Raw genomic sequence first — 17814 nt, forward strand, 5'->3', positions numbered from 1 at the left:
TTGTTGTTTATCTGTTTTATATATAGTAGTGTGTATGTGTTAATCTCATACTCCTAATTTATCCCTCCCTACCTTCCCCTTTGAAACCATAAGTTTGTTTTCTATGTCTGTGAGTCTGTTTCTGTTTTATAAATAAGTTCACTTGTGTCATGTTTTAGATTCCACGTCTAAATGATATCATACAATATTTGTCTTTCTCTGTCTGACTTACTTCACTTAGTATGATAATTTCTAGGTCCATCCATGTTGCTGCAAATTGAAATATTTCATTCTTTTTTATAGCTGAGTAATATTCCATTGTATATATACCCCACGTCTTCTTTATCCATTCATTTGCTGATGGACATTTAGGTTGCTTCCATGTTTCGGCTGTTGTAAATAGTGCTGCTGTGAACATTGGTGTGCATGTATCTTTTCTAATTAGAGTTTTCATGTTTTCCGGGTATATACCCAGGAGTGGGATTGCTGGATCATATGGTAACTCCACTTTTAGTTTTTTTAAGGAACCGCCAGTTTTTTAAGGAACTGTCCTCCATAGCGGGTGCACCAATCTACATTCCCACCAACAGTGTAGGAGGGTTCCCTTTTCTCTACACCCTCTCCAGCATTTATTATTTGGATACTTTTTGATGAGGGCCATTCTGACCAGTGTGAGGTGATACCTCATCGTAGTTTTGATTTGCATTTCTCTAATAATTATCAATGTTGAGCATCTTTCAATGTGCATGTTGGCCATCTGTTTGTCTTTGGAGAAATGTCTATTTAGGTTTTCTGCCCGTTTTTTGACAGGGTTGGCTTTTTTGTTGTTGTTATTGAGTAGTATGAGCTATTTGTATATTTTGGAAATTAAGCCCTTGTCGGTCTCATCACTTGCAAATATTTTCTTCCAGTCCATAGGTTGTCTTTTCATTTCATTTATGGTTTCCTTTGCGGTGCAAAAGCTTATAAGTTTGACTAGGTCCCATTTGTTTATTTTTGCTTTTATTTCTTTTGCCTTGGGAGACTGATCTAAGAAAATATTGCTATGATTTACTTACTTGTTTATTCATTTATTTAAATGAAGCGCTTTTTTTTTTTTTTTTGGCTGCTTCGTTGCTGCGCACAGGCTTTCTCTAGTTGTGGTGAGTGGGGGCTACTCTTCGTTGTAGTACACGAGCTTCTCATTGCAGTGGCTTCTCTTGCGGAGCACGGGCTCTAGGCACACGGGCTTCAGTAGTTGCAGCATGTGTGCCCTAGAGTGCATGGGCTCAGTAGTTGCAGCGCACAGGCTCTAGGGCACACACGCTTTAGTAGTTGTGGCCCACGGGCTCAGTAGTTGTGGCTCACAGGCTCTAGAGCACAGGCTCAGTAGTTGTGGTGCACAGGCTTTGTTGCTCTGCAGTATGTGGGACCTTCCTAGACTAGGGATTGAACCCATGTCCCCTGCATTGGCAGGCGGTTTCTTAACCACTGTGCCACCAGGGAAGTCCCCCAGCTCTTGGTTTTATTGACTTTTTCTGTTTTTTTTAAAATCTCTGTTTAGTTCCTCTCTGATCTTTATTTCCTTCCTTCTCTTGACTTCAGATTTTGCGTGTTCTTTTTCTAATTCTTTTAGCTGGTAGGTTAAGTTGTTTTTTGAGGAAGGCCTGAATCTCTATAAACTTCCCTCCTATGACTGCTTTTGCTGCATTCTGTAGATTTTCATATGGTTGTGTTTTCATTAGCATTTTGGTATTTTTTGATTTCCTCCTTTTTTTTTAGTAGCATGTTGTTTAGTCTGCATGTAGTTGGAGTTTTTTTTGTTTTTCTTCTGTGGTTGATTTCTAGTTTCATGCCATTGTGGTCAGAAAAGATGCTTGAAATAATTTCTATCCTCTTAAATTTGTTGAGGCTTGTTTTGTGTTCTAGTATGTGGTCTATTCCAGAGAATGATCCATGCGTGCCTAAAGCTGTATTAATTGGTTCCTTCTTAGTATAAATAGTGTGATAGCTACTTGCCAGAATTGATCTGACAATTAAATCTTACTGGCCACTTTGCTGTTTTGAAATTTAAAATAAATGAGACTATATAGATCAACATAGAATATTTTGCTATATGGAAATCCAGAGGGCAAGATAATAAGGGAATAGTAATTTTTCAATGTTTTATGCTTAAAATTTAGGAGCCACGTTAATAAAAACTGAGGATCTTAGCAACTCTGTAATTGTTTTTGTTATGTTACTATATATGAAGTGAGAGCTTCAGGTTGCCTTTCTAGTTCTTTATGAGATTGAACTCAGTTTTTTTTTCTTTTCAGGTGCAGAGAATGTAGAACGAGTGTTGGTAACTGTTATTCAAGGAGCAGTCGAATATCCAGATCCAATTGCCCAGAAAACGTGTTTTATCATCCTTTCCAAGTTGGTAGAACTCTGGGGTAAGATGATTTAGAAAAAAAAAAAACTTCATTCCCCAACCTGTTTCCTAAGACAAGAGAGATGAAATGGGATCCTGGCCCTAACATAGACAGGAGCTGGGAGTTGATTTTCGCCAGTGATAAATTAAATGACTTTCTTTTTATACAAGATGAAAATCTGAATTCTCTTGACAGGAGGTAAAGACGGACCAGTGGGATTTGCTGATTTTGTTTATAAGCACATTGTTCCCGCATGTTTCTTAGCACCTTTAAAACAAACCTTTGACCTGGCAGATGCACAAACAGTATTGGTAAGCACCTAGGAGTCTCTGTTTACTTTATGTACATCTCATGTGTTCTAACTCACAATTTCTATTTTAATGCCAGGTTGGTTATATTAGATTTCAATGCCTTTTTAAAACAAAAAAAATTTCAAATTAGAATTCATTTTTTAAAAATTGATACCTTTTGGACCTTTTGATTCTTAACTAAATCTTGATGTTAAAGTTGAATGTATAAAATCCAACTCCTCCAACTTTAACAGCCAAGACTCTTTCTAGGACCATGAAAGGGTACATGATACAAACATTTTTTAAAGCTTGATTGAGTTATTAGTTTCCTGCCTCTACTTTCATTCTAAAACTTGGCTTAATGGTTTTTTTCCTAATTATTAAGAGTAACTTTCTCTTCCTCATTTGATAGTTTCCCCAAATCTCATCTTCAGAATGCTTAATGTCAAGTAGTTGCCTTTTACTCACTTACCCAGGACCTAGTAAAAGCTAGATTTCTTAATTATCATATACTGCATTAAGACAGCATTTTTGTACTTTTCTATTTTTAAAATTTTCTATCTAACCCATTTGTTCCATCTGCCTGCCTGTTACCTTTCCTTTCTCCATCACTTTTTTTTTGTAAATTTATTTATTTTTTTAATTTATTTTTGGCTGCATTGGGTCTTTGTTGCTGCACACAGGCTTTCTCTAGTTGAGGCGAGCGGGGGCTACTCTTTGTTGCAGTGCATGGGCTTCTTATTGTGGTGGCTTCTCATTGCAGAGCACGGGCTCTAGGTGTGCAAGCTTCAGTAGTTGTGGCACACGGGCTCTGTAGTTGCAGCTTGCGGGCTCTAGAGCGCAGGCTCAGTAGTTGCGGCATATAGGCTTAGTTGCTCCATGGCATGTGGGATCTTCCTGGACCAGGGATTGAACCCATGTCCCCTGTATTGGCAGGTGGATACTTAACCACTGAGCCACCCAGGAAATCATTCCATCCCTTCTTTGGAGGTAAATGTTAATGAGCAGTGGCCAGGGAACTAAAAAGAAAAGTTGTAACAGTAACCAAGAATTGACTATATTAAAATTCTTAAACTTGTTTCTCACAGGCTTTATCTGAGTGTGCAGTGACGCTGAAAACAATTCATCTCAAACGGGTAAGCTTTGTACTCCCTGCCCCTTCGTTTTCAGCTCACATGCTTATTGTTATAGTTTTTTTTCTTAATTAATTAATTTATTTATTTATTTTGGTGGGCTTCTCATTGCGGTGGCTTCTCTTGTTGTGGAGCACAGGCTCTAGGTGCATGGGCTTCAGTAGTTGTGGCACACGGGCTTTGTTGTTCTGCAGCATGTGGGATCTTCCTAGACCCGGTCTCAAACCCGTGTCCCCTGCATTAGCAGCCGGATTCTTAACCACTGCGCCACCAGGGAAGTCCCTTATTTGTTGTAGTTTTGAGTATGTCTTGTTCTTGAAAGCTATATCTTTTATAAAAGTTAACTTCAGTTCTGACTTTTTTGGATGTGAGGGGTGGGTTGAATGAAAATAGTAGTATCCTTTATTGTCTTTCATGTTTGGGGTAACAGGAAGGTTAAAATGTATGTTTGTTTGGTTTGACAAAGAGTGAGAAAAATTTTAACCAGAATTTCACGATCTAGATTTCACTACCTCGTGGTTCTTCACAGATTTGTCCAACTTCTTAGTATTACAGATTGGTTAGAACACTTTACTACTTCAGAATGTTGTACTGTCCTTGTCAGTTTAACCATTTGTATAAATTATAAGTGATTCTGGGCTGAATCTATCTGGTGTGTTGTTTGCTTTATACAGTATTTTAAATAATAATGAGTTGACTGCCAATATTTGAAAATCAGGTAGCTTTTTTTTTTTTTTAAACAAAAATTTCTGTCTCCAACTTCACAAAGCTAGGATGCCAACACAGGACTAGCATCCCCACATAGTTGCAGTCATCTAATGAGTCTTCCCTCAGTTGCCTAAAATAAAAGCATGACGTCTTGTTCAGAGTCTCCATATAGCCCCCTCTTCGTTTGAACTTGAATTTTTGATTCCAAAAGAGATTTGAAGGGTTTTCAATCAAACATTTTCTCTATGTGCTAGGGTGAGGGGTATGTGTTTTGGGGCTGCAGGAGACCTGTATAAAGATGAATAAAAAGTGCCCCAATATTTGTGGAGCTTAGAATCAGGGGAGACCAGTACCTAAAAACTCAATTGGATGGATTAAGTAAGTACTTTAACAGAGGTATATTAAACTAATACATTTGTATTAAATGTAACATGGTGGGACTAAAGATGAATGAGCAGCTTTGCCTATGAGGGCAGTCTAAGACAGCCATTGAAAAGAGGGGGTATTTTTCTGTTTTTCTGATAGACCTTGAAACAAATGTACATTCATCGGGCTGACCAGGAGGAGCTGGCACTCTGGGCAAAGTTATGCGGTGGGTGTATGAAGACAGATCAGATGTCACATGGTAGACTTGGTAGAAAATAGTGTTATCCCGTTTAGCTAAAGCATGGAGGTAGAATAGCTAAAAACCAAAACAGAACTAGGTGTGTGTTACATGTGAAAAGTTGGTAAGTCAGTAGTCAGTGGGGTTGAATTTAGGAGAGCTAAGTGGAAAAAATGTTCACAGGGCACTTCGATATACGGGTCTAGAGCAGTTAGAACTAAATACTGATTTTGGAGTCCTCAGGTTGTAGTTTGCTAAGATGAAGTAGTAGGAATGAATGAGACTTTCTAAGACCAGGATAGAAAGAACTTTGGCTAAAGCAAGAGTCAAGAGAAAGCTAGAAGTAGAACCAAAGGAATGAAAGTTAAGGGAAGAGAGTCATGAAAGAGGAGACTAGTTGACATTGTTGGATGCTAGAGAGTCAAGGAGGATGAGGAATAACAAACAGTAAGAATGATGTTTACAATGCAGAAGTATTTATCTTGTCCTTAGAGCTGTTATTTAGACACACAGAGAATTGAATCAAATGGAACATATTAGAAAACGTTTTGCTTCCTTGTTCTGTTTTCTCATTTATCTACCTGACTGACTTCCTCTTGAGGTCTAAGTTTACTTTTCCTCATTAAAATAAAAAAGTATACTCCATTTTTAAGTGGTAACAGTGGGGTTATATGCAATGATGAGCAGTGAATGGGCAGTAAGTATAAGGAGAGTAGACTAAAGAAAAAGGTGAGATATTAATGCAGGGGGAAGTACATTGAGGAGAGTTGGATTGATTTCATTTTGATAACTGTTACTTTCAGTTGGACTAGATTGGAGTCATTAACATATTAAAGCCTTTAAGTCAGATTCAAGTTTGAAAGTGAAATTAGCTGGGTTTTTTGTTTTTCTTTCTTTTTTTTTTTTTAAGTATTGGATTTATTGCATTTGGTCGAGGCCACCGTCTCAGAAACAAATTGCTATAGGAAAACCGTTTTCAAATTGTATCTTAAGTTCCTTTGTAGCTGTTGAGAAGGTGTAGGGCTTAGGGGTTAGTTTGTGGAATTCTCCCTTCCCTCTACCAAGTTTACCCTTAAAAACCCAGAAAACTATTAGAATTTTAGCATCTAGCAGTACCAGCAGTTGGCAATGAAGAGCAATGGTTTTAGAAGTCAGGTGACCTGCTTTTTACTTAGTACAGACTTAATTAACAGCAAATTAGCCAAATCACCCTATCTTTCTGGGTACTGGTTTCCTTACCTGGCTACTAAATTCCTGTTTCCTAGTTTATTGAACTGGAAGGGGGAGGGGTGTACTTTTATTGCTGTTATCTCCTGACATAGCATTTTGTTCTTTCTTGCTTATATTTTAGTTTCTAAAGATGTTCATTATCCTGGCACTACCCACAGGCTTCCCCTTGCACACCCATAGACACCCTATAGTCCACCCAATGGTAGATTGAACCAGAAGCCCCTCTCTTTGCTTTCTCCTTTCAGTGCATGGAACCAGGCTTTGGCGTTGTGACTTCCTGCATTTAGAAGAGTATTTGTTTAATCTTTAGCACTGCATAACTAGCACTAAGTAATGTGAACGTGTCCTCAGTGCGAAGTGCTATTCTAACAGCTTTACGTTTCTTAACTCATCCAAGCCTCACAATAACTCCATTTTTCAGGTGGGGAAACTGAGGCTCAGAGAGGTTAAATAACTTGCACAAGTTACTAGAAATTTGCCAGAGCCAGGATTCAAACCAAAGCAGTCTGGCTCCCGAGTCTGTGTTCTTAATCACAATACCATTTTGTGTTTAAAGTATACATATGTTGTTCCAATTTAATTTTCAGGGCCCAGAATGTGTTCAGTATCTTCAACAAGAATACCTGCCTTCCTTGCAAGTAGCTCCAGAGATAATTCAGGTAAGATCTGTCCTAGTGGATTTTCCTCTTAATTAAAGAAATAGAGCTATGTAATTCAATCTAAATTTTGATTCAAGGGAGCCAAACTACATTCTCCTTGATTTACTATGTATAGGATAGCAAAAGTCCAAATGTCAGGGGGCCTATGAAATTGAATGAGAAAAAAACTTTTTATTTTCACTACCTTTAACAGAAATTTAATTTCCTACCATTGTGTAGGGGACAAATCACAGTAGTATTTGCATTGCCTGTGATGTTGTCACCCGTAGAAATCACAGATATTTTTATATCGCATTAGTTGTTCCACAGATCTCGAAATATTATTTATATTCATCTTTTTGAAATTATGAGTTATTAGAATATGCCACTAGACCGTGTTATCTAAATCAATAAGTCTTATTCTTCTACCACATGTCACAAATACATTTGATAACCATAATTCATTGAATTAGCTTCCTTTGTAACCCCGTGTGTCACAAGTATGTTTTTTAAAACATTCTGCAAGAAGTCCAGCAGGCTCCCCCAGACTGCCAGAGGGGGCTGTGGCACACGAACCTCTGCTCTGAAAGTTTGTGCCAGGTAGTTCATTTTACACAGGCCAAGCTCACCAGTGCTTAATTTGTGAATCTGAAACCATATTTTGAGGTAAGTGCCTGGAAAGCTATCTTACATTTTTGCACTCTTTCAGAGTGATTTTTATGATGGCATTCGATTGTTTTCTGGATGCACAGTTATCCAGACCTGTTGTCCAATAGCACATAATTCTAATGAGGTAGAAACAGATCTCACATAAGAGTAATCATAAAACTCATTTTTAGTGAATTTATGATCTCTTATTTTATGACATATCTTTAACTTGACATTAATTTTCTCAGTTATCATTTGTTACACAAGTAAATTAGTATTTTATGAAAACAATACATTATTAATTACTCATATGATCTTAGTGCACCTCAAAAATAGAAATATACCATTCAATTTTGAATAATATCAGTAGTTTCCCAGATTGCTAAATGAAGCAAAATTATTTTTTTTCCTCTTTATTGGAGTTTAGTTGACTACAGTGTTGTGTTAGTTTCAGATGTACAGCAAAGTGAATCAGTTATACATATACGTATATCCACTCTTTTTTAGATTCTTTTCCCATATAGGCTATTATAAAGTATTGAGTAGAGTTCCCTGTGCTATACAGTAGGTTCTTATGAGTTATCTACTTTATATTTAGTAGTGTGTATATGTCAGTCCCAATCTCCCAATTTATCCCTCCCACACACACACACATTTCCCCTTTGGTAACCATAAGTTTGTTTTTGGAGTCTGTTTCTGTTTTGTAAATATGTTCATTTGTACCCTTTTTAGACTCCACATATAAGCAATATATGATATTTGTCTTTCTGCGTATTATATTTCTATCTAATAATTTGCTTATAAAAGATAATGGTTCCCAGTTTTCCCTTTTTCATATGCCTTCTGACAGCACTTTTTGCACAATCCTTTTTTTTTTTTTTTGGCTGTGCCAGGTCTTAGTTGTGGCATGCAGGATCTTTTAGCTGCTGCCTGTGGGATCTTTGGTTGCAGCATGCAAACTCTTAGTTGCAGCATGTGGAATCTAGTTCCCTGACCAGGGATCGAACCCAGGCCCCCTGCATTGGGAGGAGGGAGTCTTGGCCACTGGACCACCAGGGAAGTCCCTGCACAATTCTATTGAAGAGAATTTTCTCGTTTTCTCTCAGTCTGGCTCCGCTCAGTTACCCTTTTACTAGATGAAAACAGCCATAGCCATGTGGTTTTTGTCCCACCCACCCTTCTGAGGCAAGAGTCAATCTTGCCCAGGAGGCCATGTTCTCAAAAGTGAAAGCAGCCTGTCTGACAAGTATTACATTTGAAAATGTCATATAACCTTTTTGGTGAGGAACGGTTCAGGTTAATTGATAAATTATAATATGAATCCTAGAGATTTGAAGCAGCCTAAATGCTCATTGATGGGTCAATGGATGAGTAAAATGTGGTATATACGTACAATGGAATACAATTAGGTCTTAAAAAAAAAAAAGGAAATTCTGTCATATGCTACAACATGGATGAACCTTGAGGATGTTATGCTAAATGAAATAAGCTAGTCACAAAAAGAGATGCTGCATGATTCCACTTACTATGAAGTATCTAAAGTGGTCACACTCATAGAAACAGAAAGCAGAATGGTGGTGGCCAGGGGATGGGGGCTGGAAAAAGGGGAAAAGGGGGAGTTGTTCAATAGGTATAGAGTTTCAGTTTTGCAAGATGAAAAAATTCTAGAGATCTATTGCATGACAGTTGTCTATAGTTAACACTGCTGGTACTATACACATAAAAATGGTTAAGATGGTCGATTTTATTTTTTTATCATAATTTAAAAAGAATACTGTGATTTTCAATTATGATGAATTTAATACAAATAGACTCATTCTTTTCTCTCTCCTCCCCTCCTGGCCCCCCCAGGAGTTTTGCCAAGCGCTTCAGCAGCCTGATGCTAAAGTTTTTAAAAACTACTTAAAGGTAGGTATTTGGAAAAACTTATATATCTTCATACAATTAGGTGATGTTTCAGAGCCAAGAGAGAATACATATTACAGGATACTGTGTCATACTGTAGTTTGATCAACAGTTACATATTTGGGGATCTCTTTGCTCTAAAACCTGCTTCTAAGAATCCATGGTTAATAGATGTTACACTTCAGAGTTTTCTGTGAAGCCCCTTTCAACTGAGCTCCTACAAAAGATTATAGAAAGTCAGATAAGCAAACTGAATGTGTATGTGCCTGAGCATGTTGGTATGAAAATGTAAGTTTCCTTTAAGTTTTGTGATGTAATTAAACAGGAACTAGAGGACTGGGAGAACAAGTAATGTTTATGAACAGCTGCCCATATTGAGTTGAAAGGAAGGAGCTAAAAATAAAGAAACAAGTATGAATTACTTGGTTATATCCTATCTTGAAACTTTTGAATTGCAACATGGACAAAAAGTAGAATCCTCAGATTTGGTCATTAAGGCTCTTTTTGCATTCATAAAATCACCAAATTAAAACAAACCAACCAATCGACCTCCAAGTTGGCAAGAAGTACCAAATATGTATTTGGTATTCATTTTTACAGTTAAATCCATGAAGCAGGTAGCTTGCTTTCACCTGGTAGTCAGTCATTCAGTACTCCATGACTGCTTTTTATGTAACACATACTGTGCTAACTGCTGCAAATACCAATGAGTGACTTTCCTTGCCCTCAAGGAGCTCATGGTCTGGAAATAAAGTTACAGTGTGACAGGATGACGAACTATTCTTTATTTTTATTTACTATCTTCATTCAGCAAATTTGAGGGTAAAGCACTGTGTTATATTTCTTAGGGGCAGGTAACTTAATGGCTCCCTTGTTCTTTTGCCCATGGCATTCAAGTCAAGGGGCTTTGCTGATAAATAAATGTGCTATCCTTTGACTTTGGTGCTAACATCTTCCCTTGCAAGTTTTTCCCCTAGTAGTAGTTTGTCAGCTTAAACTGACAAAAGAGTTTGTGAGAAGATAGAGTTACTGTCTGTCATTGAGAACCCTCCCCTCTCCCATTTCCCCATAAAAGCAAAGTGCCTGTGGAGGTAACCTCTGTTAAGTAAGAGATCAATCACACTGGATTAAAGGACTAAAAACATTGTAACTCCCTGTTAGAGGTATCTGTTATAGCAGATGTGCGTACATTGTAGCAGGCTTGTGCCCCAAACATATTCATCCAAACAGCATTTATAAAGTCTTCCTCCCCAGCCCAGCTTCTCTTCAGTGATAGCGTTATTCTTCTAGTTGGAAAAAAGGAAGTTCCTTCTTTTGTGCCTACTCTGTTCCTATCTGATTGATCCTTAGGTCTTGCTGATTGTTTCCTCCTTGCTAACTTCCTTTCTGTCTCTACTGCTGCCACTCTGGTGTAGGCTTCTTATCTCACTCTGATTTCCCTTCCATTGTTCTATCCAAGCTGATCTGTTTGAAAACATTGAACAGTCCTCTGAAATTCCTTCCTCTTCCTCATAATCTTCATAACTTATTGACTAAAAAGTACATATTTCTTAGTTTGGCATTTAGGTGTGTTTTTTTTTCAGATTCTGATCTCAGACTACCTTTCCGGTTTCTCTTGCAGTAACAGTCTTTACTATTCTTGCTGTTCTTCAAGAATTCTGCCTTATTAGCATGCTTCGCCTTTATGAATTCTACCCGTTCTTCTAGGCTTATCTCAAGCATGGCCTCTTTGTAGGGCTATTTTTTGCTCATATATTGATGATTCTTTTCTCTCCACTTAGTCAATAGACAGTTAATAATTGTTAAGTGAATGTCTGACCTACTAGGTGTTAGCGATATAATGATGAATGTGGTCCTTATCCATAATGAGCTTACTGCCTGCTATTTATTCTTTCGAATACTCACTTAACATGTACCCAACTATGGAAGGTAGTAATACTGAGCCAGCGCCTAGCACAGCCTCTAGCCTACTCGTTCATAGTCTCAAGTGTTGAATTGGAAGTATTTTTTCATAATCAAATAAATAAATAGTTAAGAGATAGCAACTGCTGTCTTTAGCTTTGACTTGTTTGTTTCTTCCTCAAAATTTAATTTCCTAGCATTAACTTTGACAGTAGTGCCAATCAGCAAAAAGGTGTCAAGAGCGTCTTTTCCTCTGACTGCTTGAATCTCACAGCATTGGCGGTGATACCATATTTTCACTAGTAAATGGCAACATAAGTTATCTCTAGACCTTATCAAGTTGTCCAGAAGAGAAAGTTCCTGACTTGCATTATGTGTGGATTTATGGAGTATATTAAATGTTTTACATAATCTATTGTATTTTACAAAAGAGTGACTAGCACCCAGTAACCTGGAGCCATTCTTCAGGTAAAGGTGATAATCTTCTGACATCAGTACTAATTGTACTAATACTTTATTTACAGGTGTTTTTCCAGAGAGCAAAGCCCTAAGGACTGGATCTCCCTGTGCCTACTTCATGATCAGGAATTCCAGTTAATAATTTATAAAGAAACAATTGTTGTGTGCCATTCACACTGGTCTTTTTAACACTGCTTTGAGCTTATTGCAGTATATGCATTGGGATTTTTCTGTAAAATGGGTGTAATTTTCCCTAAATTACTGGTATGTGACAACTAGAGAAGTTGCTTGCATGCCAATTCAAATCGTTCTATATAAAAATGCTGTTATAAGATACAGCAGTTATCCTAGTACCTTTTTTTTTTAACTTGAAAATTTAAGTCCTTTATAAAGACCATAGCAGGAAAACAGTGTACGTTTTTTTTAATTGCTGAATATAAAATGTTTGAAAATTTTAATTTTCTTTTATGTGTGCAGACTCATCAAATATGGGGGAAATACAACAAATCAAAACTAATTTTTTGTAGATAGCCATTACATTTCTTTAAACCGTTTCAATGCCAATGTGTATTCTACAAAAGAGAATGGTTTCATAAATTAACTGATTGAAGAGTAGGTGCTGGTGTTATACATTTTTTATAAAAAAAAGGAAATAAATTTTACGTAGTGAAATCTACTGAGTCTTCTTTGGAATTATTATAAATACTGGAGTCTTATTTTCTCATCTCTCCCTGATTTCCCATTTAAAGGATTGCACATATAAGTGTATGGATGATTTATTTAATTATGCTCCTAAAAGATTACATGTGACTTAGTTCTATTAAATAATTCAGAATCCTTTTTTTAAGTGAACTAGAAAAAGCCTGTGTCAGTATGTTGATAGAATTAAAAATCTAATATTTTCCATCTTACTAGATTTACTTAGGGCACAATATACCTATGTGTTTATGATGCTTGTAAGTAGTAGCTGCCCGTTTAGTTCCCCTGCCTTCCCCCATTTTTATTCATGACTATGCAGGAAACCAAGAAGACAAATAATATCAGTAGTAGTATTGGAAAATTAAGAAACGGTGGACAAAACTGAGCAGCACACTTACTATAGCCATCATTTAAGTTTAAATTTTAAAAGCCCAAGTAAGGTTTTAGGGTGGTTGAGGGTTTTTTTAAACCTTTGGCCCATGTGGTCCCTAGAGGTTTCATGGATGGGCTTCAGTGGTCTTCTAAATTCCCTAAAATTGTATTCAAAATTTTGCACATAAATCTTTTCCTGGTGTTAATTCCAGAAGAGATTATAAATATTTTCCTTACATCATAGAATAAAGGTACTAAACTAAGTTGCAGTTAATTATAAAAATAGATCAGTGGAATGTATATTATACAGTCAGCCCTCTGTAGGTGCAGGTTCCACATCCATAGTTTCAACCAACCTTAGATCAAAAATACTTGGGAAAAAAAACTTCCAGAAAGCTCCAAAAAGCAAAACTTGAATTTGTTGCACTTGGGAACCATTTACATAGCATTTACGTTGTGTTAGATATTATAAGTATTCTAGAGATAATTTAAAGTATATGGGAGGATGTGCGTGGATTACATGCAAACACTATGCTATTTTATATAAGAAACGAGCATCCAAGGATTTTGGTATCTGTGGAGGTCCTGGAACCAGTTCCCTGTGGTTACTGAGGGATGACTGTACTTAAATAAAAATGGTTTTAAAAATAGATGAGTGGGGCTTCCCTGGTGGCACAGTGGTTGAGAGTCCGCCTGTCGAGGTAGGGGACACGGGTTCGTGCCCCGGTCCGGGAGGATCCCACATGCTGCGGAGCGGCTGGGCCCATGAGCCATGGCCGCTGAGTCTGCGCGTCCGGAGCCTGTGCTCCGCAACAGGAGAGGCCACAACAGTGAGAGGCCCACACCGCAAAAAAAAATTAAAATAAAAAATAAAATACAGCATTGTTTCTCATCATCAAAAAAAAAAAAAATAGATGAGTGAGAGCTAATTGTTTCTTTTACAGTGAGAGAGATCATTGCATCTATTGCAGTGATCTTTGAACTAATTGTCCAAAGTATACTGAATTGCATAGCATAGTAGTTAAGAGCTTAGACAGGCTCAGGATCCAGATTAAGTAGGTTCAAATAGCAGTGCTGCCAGTAATTGGTTTCAGCAGTTACTTGAGCAGGTTAAATAACTTCTCCCTGCCCCAGTTTCCCCATCTGTAAAGTGGGGGAAATAATGATAACTACCTCATAACTAAGAATTCAGTAAGTTAAACATGAAAAGAGCTTACTACAGCATCTGCAAATGAAGGCTTGATAATAGCTATTGTTATTGTACTGTTTATTCCGTGTATGTAAAGGCAACACCTCCTTTTCCCCTGGTTCTTTAAAGCCCCTTCAGGAGATTAACAAGTTTTCAGAGCTAAGAGAAATCAAAACGTGGGAATTAAGAGTCTGTAACAGAAATTAAAACTTCATGTTATCTAATCATGTGTAATAATTCCCACCTTCCTTCCCTGAAGTTGCCTAGCGCACTTTACTTAGGGAGTACCATAGCAATTAGGAAACTGTTCCACCATGAATTACCTTTTCTGTATTGTTCTTAGTCTCCAAAAGCAAACACCCAAATAATTGTCTCAAGGGTGAATCTCATCTGTTAACAGCCTCATTGAGGCAGTAAGACTGAGCGATTTGTATGACTTAACTATGGAACTACAAGAGTTTTATGAGGCCTGGTATAGTTCTGTGCCTAACAGTTTATTTAAATCTTAAATACTAATATTAATTGGTTCACAAACGGCTTGATCTTTAAGAAAATGTATTTCAGTGTTCCTCACTCATGTGGTAAACATGTGAATCAAGGCCTTCAGCTAATCACATTTTCTCCCATTCACCTTTGAGATGTGAGTTATAAGGAACTTGGACAGGTTCTCTTCTTGGCATTAGATAGGGGACAACTAAAATTGGTGGGAATGTAAGCAGTGAATAGATTGTTGTTACAGTAGAATGATTCCATCACTTAAACATTGTTTAAAGGTTTAATCAATTCCTTTGTAACAAGCATTACAGTGGTCTTATCTCCACTGTATATATGATATGTGATTAAACAGGCTTACAGAGGTTTTTTAAAAAATGACTTAAAGTCAGTATTTGGCAGGGAGAGCTGGGACTGCAACCCTAGGTCTATTCCATTCAAAAGCCTCTGCTCTTAACCACTCTGCCATAGCTTCCTATTTCACTGCCGGCTCCTATAGTTCTCATCTGGGAAGAACTCTCTCCTTCCGCCTCCCTCACTCAGAAATTTAGCCCTTATCTGCAGAGGTCTCTTCGGCCTCTCTGCCTCTCGTTACGCTGAGAAGGGCTGCAGTTCTGTCAGTGGGCAACAAGGATCACTCGGGAATAGCTGCTTGAGATCCTAGCGGCACGAATACTGCAAGGGGACCTGATTTTAGTCCCTAGATTCTCCAGTATTGCCATTTTCCAAAATACCGTCTAAAAAGAGGGAATTAAATGCTTATTTACATTAAGAATCTCACGTCCGAATTACTCGCAGCCGATAATCTGGCTCCCCTGCAGCCAATGTGGTCTTTAAGATACATACGAATCTATCCCTGCAGAGTATGATCCTCCAGCGATGTCCCCTCAAGTGTCCAGCATTCTGCACACCCGTGATTATTTGCATGTTTGTAATCACCCGTCCACCGTCTGTCCCACTATCACCTCACTCCGCCTTTGGCTGCCGGGGACGGGGCGGGATTCGCAGTTGGAATCTGAATCCTTGCGCTCACTGCGCAGGGCTCTCCGGCTTCACCCTCAGAGTAAGAGGGGACAGGCAGAGGGTGTGGACGAGGTCCAAACGCCCCACAGCCTCTCGGCCCCTCGCCACAGAGGCCTCGGAGAGCCGGGCGAGGGAGGAGCGTTGGCAGCAGAGGCCGAGGCCCAGATCGGTGCGCCGGCAGTGCGCACGCGCATCCGCACCCGCACGCCGGCCGTCGGTCACGTGACCCCCGGCCCGTGCTCGCGAAGCCGGAAGTGGCCTGAGGCACAAGGAGGCCGCTGGAGCCCGCTGGCGGTGGCGCGGCGGAGACCCGGCGAGGTAAGCGGGGCGGGCGGGGGCGGAGAGGCCAAAGGCGCGTGGGGCACGGGCTGCTGAGCCGGGCACGGCCCTCACGGAGCGCTCCCACCCTCAGTGGGAAACTGGGATGCTGAGTCAGGGCGGGGGCGGGGGCGGGGCGGGCAACCGGAGGAGCACAGCGGGACCCCAGGCCGAGCCCTCCCCGACTCTGGTTGGGCTGACATCGCCTCCCGGGTGTCCGGGGCGTGCGAAACCGGCCGGAATGGTCGCGCGGGCCCGTCCCCTGCGTCTGGACTCCTCGTCCTACGGCCGGCTGTCTGACCCGGACCCTCCCTGGTCTGGTGGCGCTGGGCAACCGAGAAAGAGGATGTGTCTGTTACCGGGGTTGGGCCCTGGCCGCCGGGACAGGCGGATGCCCCTTTCCCTTGGAGTTAGGCTGGCCGCTTTCTACCCCTCTTTCCGAGCGTGGACGCTATTGGCAGTGTTTAAATCGTTTGATTTTTTTTCAGACGATTAAAAAGAGACGTGTTTTAGTGAAGCGGGGGTTGACTCGCCGGAAGCCAGAAGCCAAAGACGTTTTTAATGTACACACGTATAATGCAAATGCCCAAACCTTTCCTTTGGGACGTGGCTTATGAGTGTAATTTCCAATCCGTTTCCCAGGCATTTTTAGTAGGTGGCCTCAGAACAAGTTCTACCCAGTAATTGTCAAATGCATAATCAAAGACCGACTTTTTTCCCTGAAGAACGCTGAATATAATATCTGTTTAATAAATGATTCACTTAGTGATAGGGTTTGGAAATCCTGGAACTTTGTCCATATGCAGCGTCACCAAGCCTGTTTTCATCTATGGACAGATGGTAACTTTCATTTTGGACAGCAGAAGGAAGTAGACTTAAGGCAGGATTACCAGTCTCATACTTGTTGAGTGCCTGCCTATATTGTGTCCAAATTTTGGAACGATTTATATAGCAAGTACCTTCTGGGTGTGCTGAGTCACGTTTTAGTATGCGGTTATTGTGGGGTTATTGGAAGATAATTTCAAAAGACATTTCCCAGATCATTGTGACACCATAGTTTAATTTCTGCATGTAGAGAGCAGATATCTTAGCTGATAAATGTGTTTTATATTACCCACTAGGTATAGATACTTAATGATATTATTTGCCAATTATAGTTATCTCAAGCAACAGTTACATTAATGAGCAAAGCTTTTCATATTGAGAAGTATTTGAAAATATTATTGAAAAGATATTTGAGAAGTTTATTATTATCTCAGTAGCTGACAAATGTGTATTTCATATTTTGAAAAAGGAATCGTATTTTTATTGCTTATTTCCAATAAGTTGCTGTATGTAAAATTCCCTTATCTGAATTAGATGGGTGGTAAAATTATATACATCTCTCTGAGTATATCAAAGATTGGTGAAATTTGGACCCCTGGCCATTCTTTGTGTACTTAACCCTACTTGGAATATTGGCAGTCGTTAATTCATCACTGAATACCTAGTCCATTCTAACTTACTATGAAGGGAGAGCAAGATCTGTTTTGATTCAGCCTGACATTACATCAGGTTTAAGGTGGCATGGTGGGACAAGTGTTTATGCTATTTAGCATACCTCATTTTTATTCCAACATGGATCTCAAATATTTACAATATACTTTTACAGCTTTTCAATATTGAAGGACAAGCCTGGGGTGGTGCTTTTTTTTTTAATAGACTTTATTTTTTAGAGCAGTTTCAAGTTCACAGCAAAATTGAGCAGAAGGTGCAGAGGTTTTCCATATACCTCCTGCCCCCATACATGCTGAGCCTCCCCTTGCTTATTTTTTAACACTTGCTAATACACA

At 39.1% G+C, this 17814-nt stretch overlaps 2 protein-coding genes and 1 long non-coding RNA gene across 11 annotated transcripts in view; 2 read left to right on the plus strand and 1 right to left on the minus strand.

Annotated features, from left to right (window-relative positions):
• Window positions 1-12565, plus strand: part of XPOT (exportin for tRNA) — a 38112-nt gene extending 25547 nt beyond the window's left edge. For 6 of the 9 annotated variants that reach the window (XM_033440541.2, XM_033440543.2, XM_033440545.2 and 3 more), the window contains 7 exons: window positions 2277-2393; window positions 2568-2683; window positions 3751-3798; window positions 5029-5095; window positions 6925-6996; window positions 9475-9531; window positions 11955-12565. In XM_033440541.2, coding sequence (XP_033296432.1) covers window positions 2277-2393; window positions 2568-2683; window positions 3751-3798; window positions 5029-5095; window positions 6925-6996; window positions 9475-9503 — 449 coding nt within the window. In that variant the 3' untranslated portion in view covers window positions 9504-9531; window positions 11955-12565. Of the gene's footprint in view, window positions 1-2276; window positions 2394-2567; window positions 2684-3750; window positions 3799-4757; window positions 4815-5028; window positions 5096-6924; window positions 6997-9474; window positions 9532-11954 lie in introns of those variants that run through there. The other 3 variants (XM_004276590.3, XM_033440539.2, XM_049693965.1) reach the window with 2 other exon arrangements.
• The window catches only part of LOC125960393 (uncharacterized), a 39384-nt gene extending 23766 nt beyond the window's left edge, over window positions 1-15618 (minus strand). The window contains exons 1-2 of the long non-coding RNA XR_007469986.1: window positions 15488-15618; window positions 14178-14308 (exon numbers count right to left, since the gene is read on the minus strand). This is a non-coding gene — a long non-coding RNA (uncharacterized LOC125960393). The remainder of the gene's footprint in view (window positions 1-14177; window positions 14309-15487) is intronic.
• Window positions 15619-15687: 69 nt separating this feature from the next.
• The window catches only part of TBK1 (TANK binding kinase 1), a 39430-nt gene continuing 37303 nt past the window's right edge, over window positions 15688-17814 (plus strand). Inside the window, exon 1 of the mRNA XM_004276591.4 lies at window positions 15688-15982. The gene's annotated coding sequence lies outside the window, so the exon portion shown is untranslated. The remainder of the gene's footprint in view (window positions 15983-17814) is intronic.

This window comes from Orcinus orca, chromosome 11 (genome assembly GCF_937001465.1).
Source record: "Orcinus orca chromosome 11, mOrcOrc1.1, whole genome shotgun sequence".
In the NCBI taxonomy this organism is placed as follows: domain Eukaryota; kingdom Metazoa; phylum Chordata; class Mammalia; order Artiodactyla; family Delphinidae; genus Orcinus; species Orcinus orca.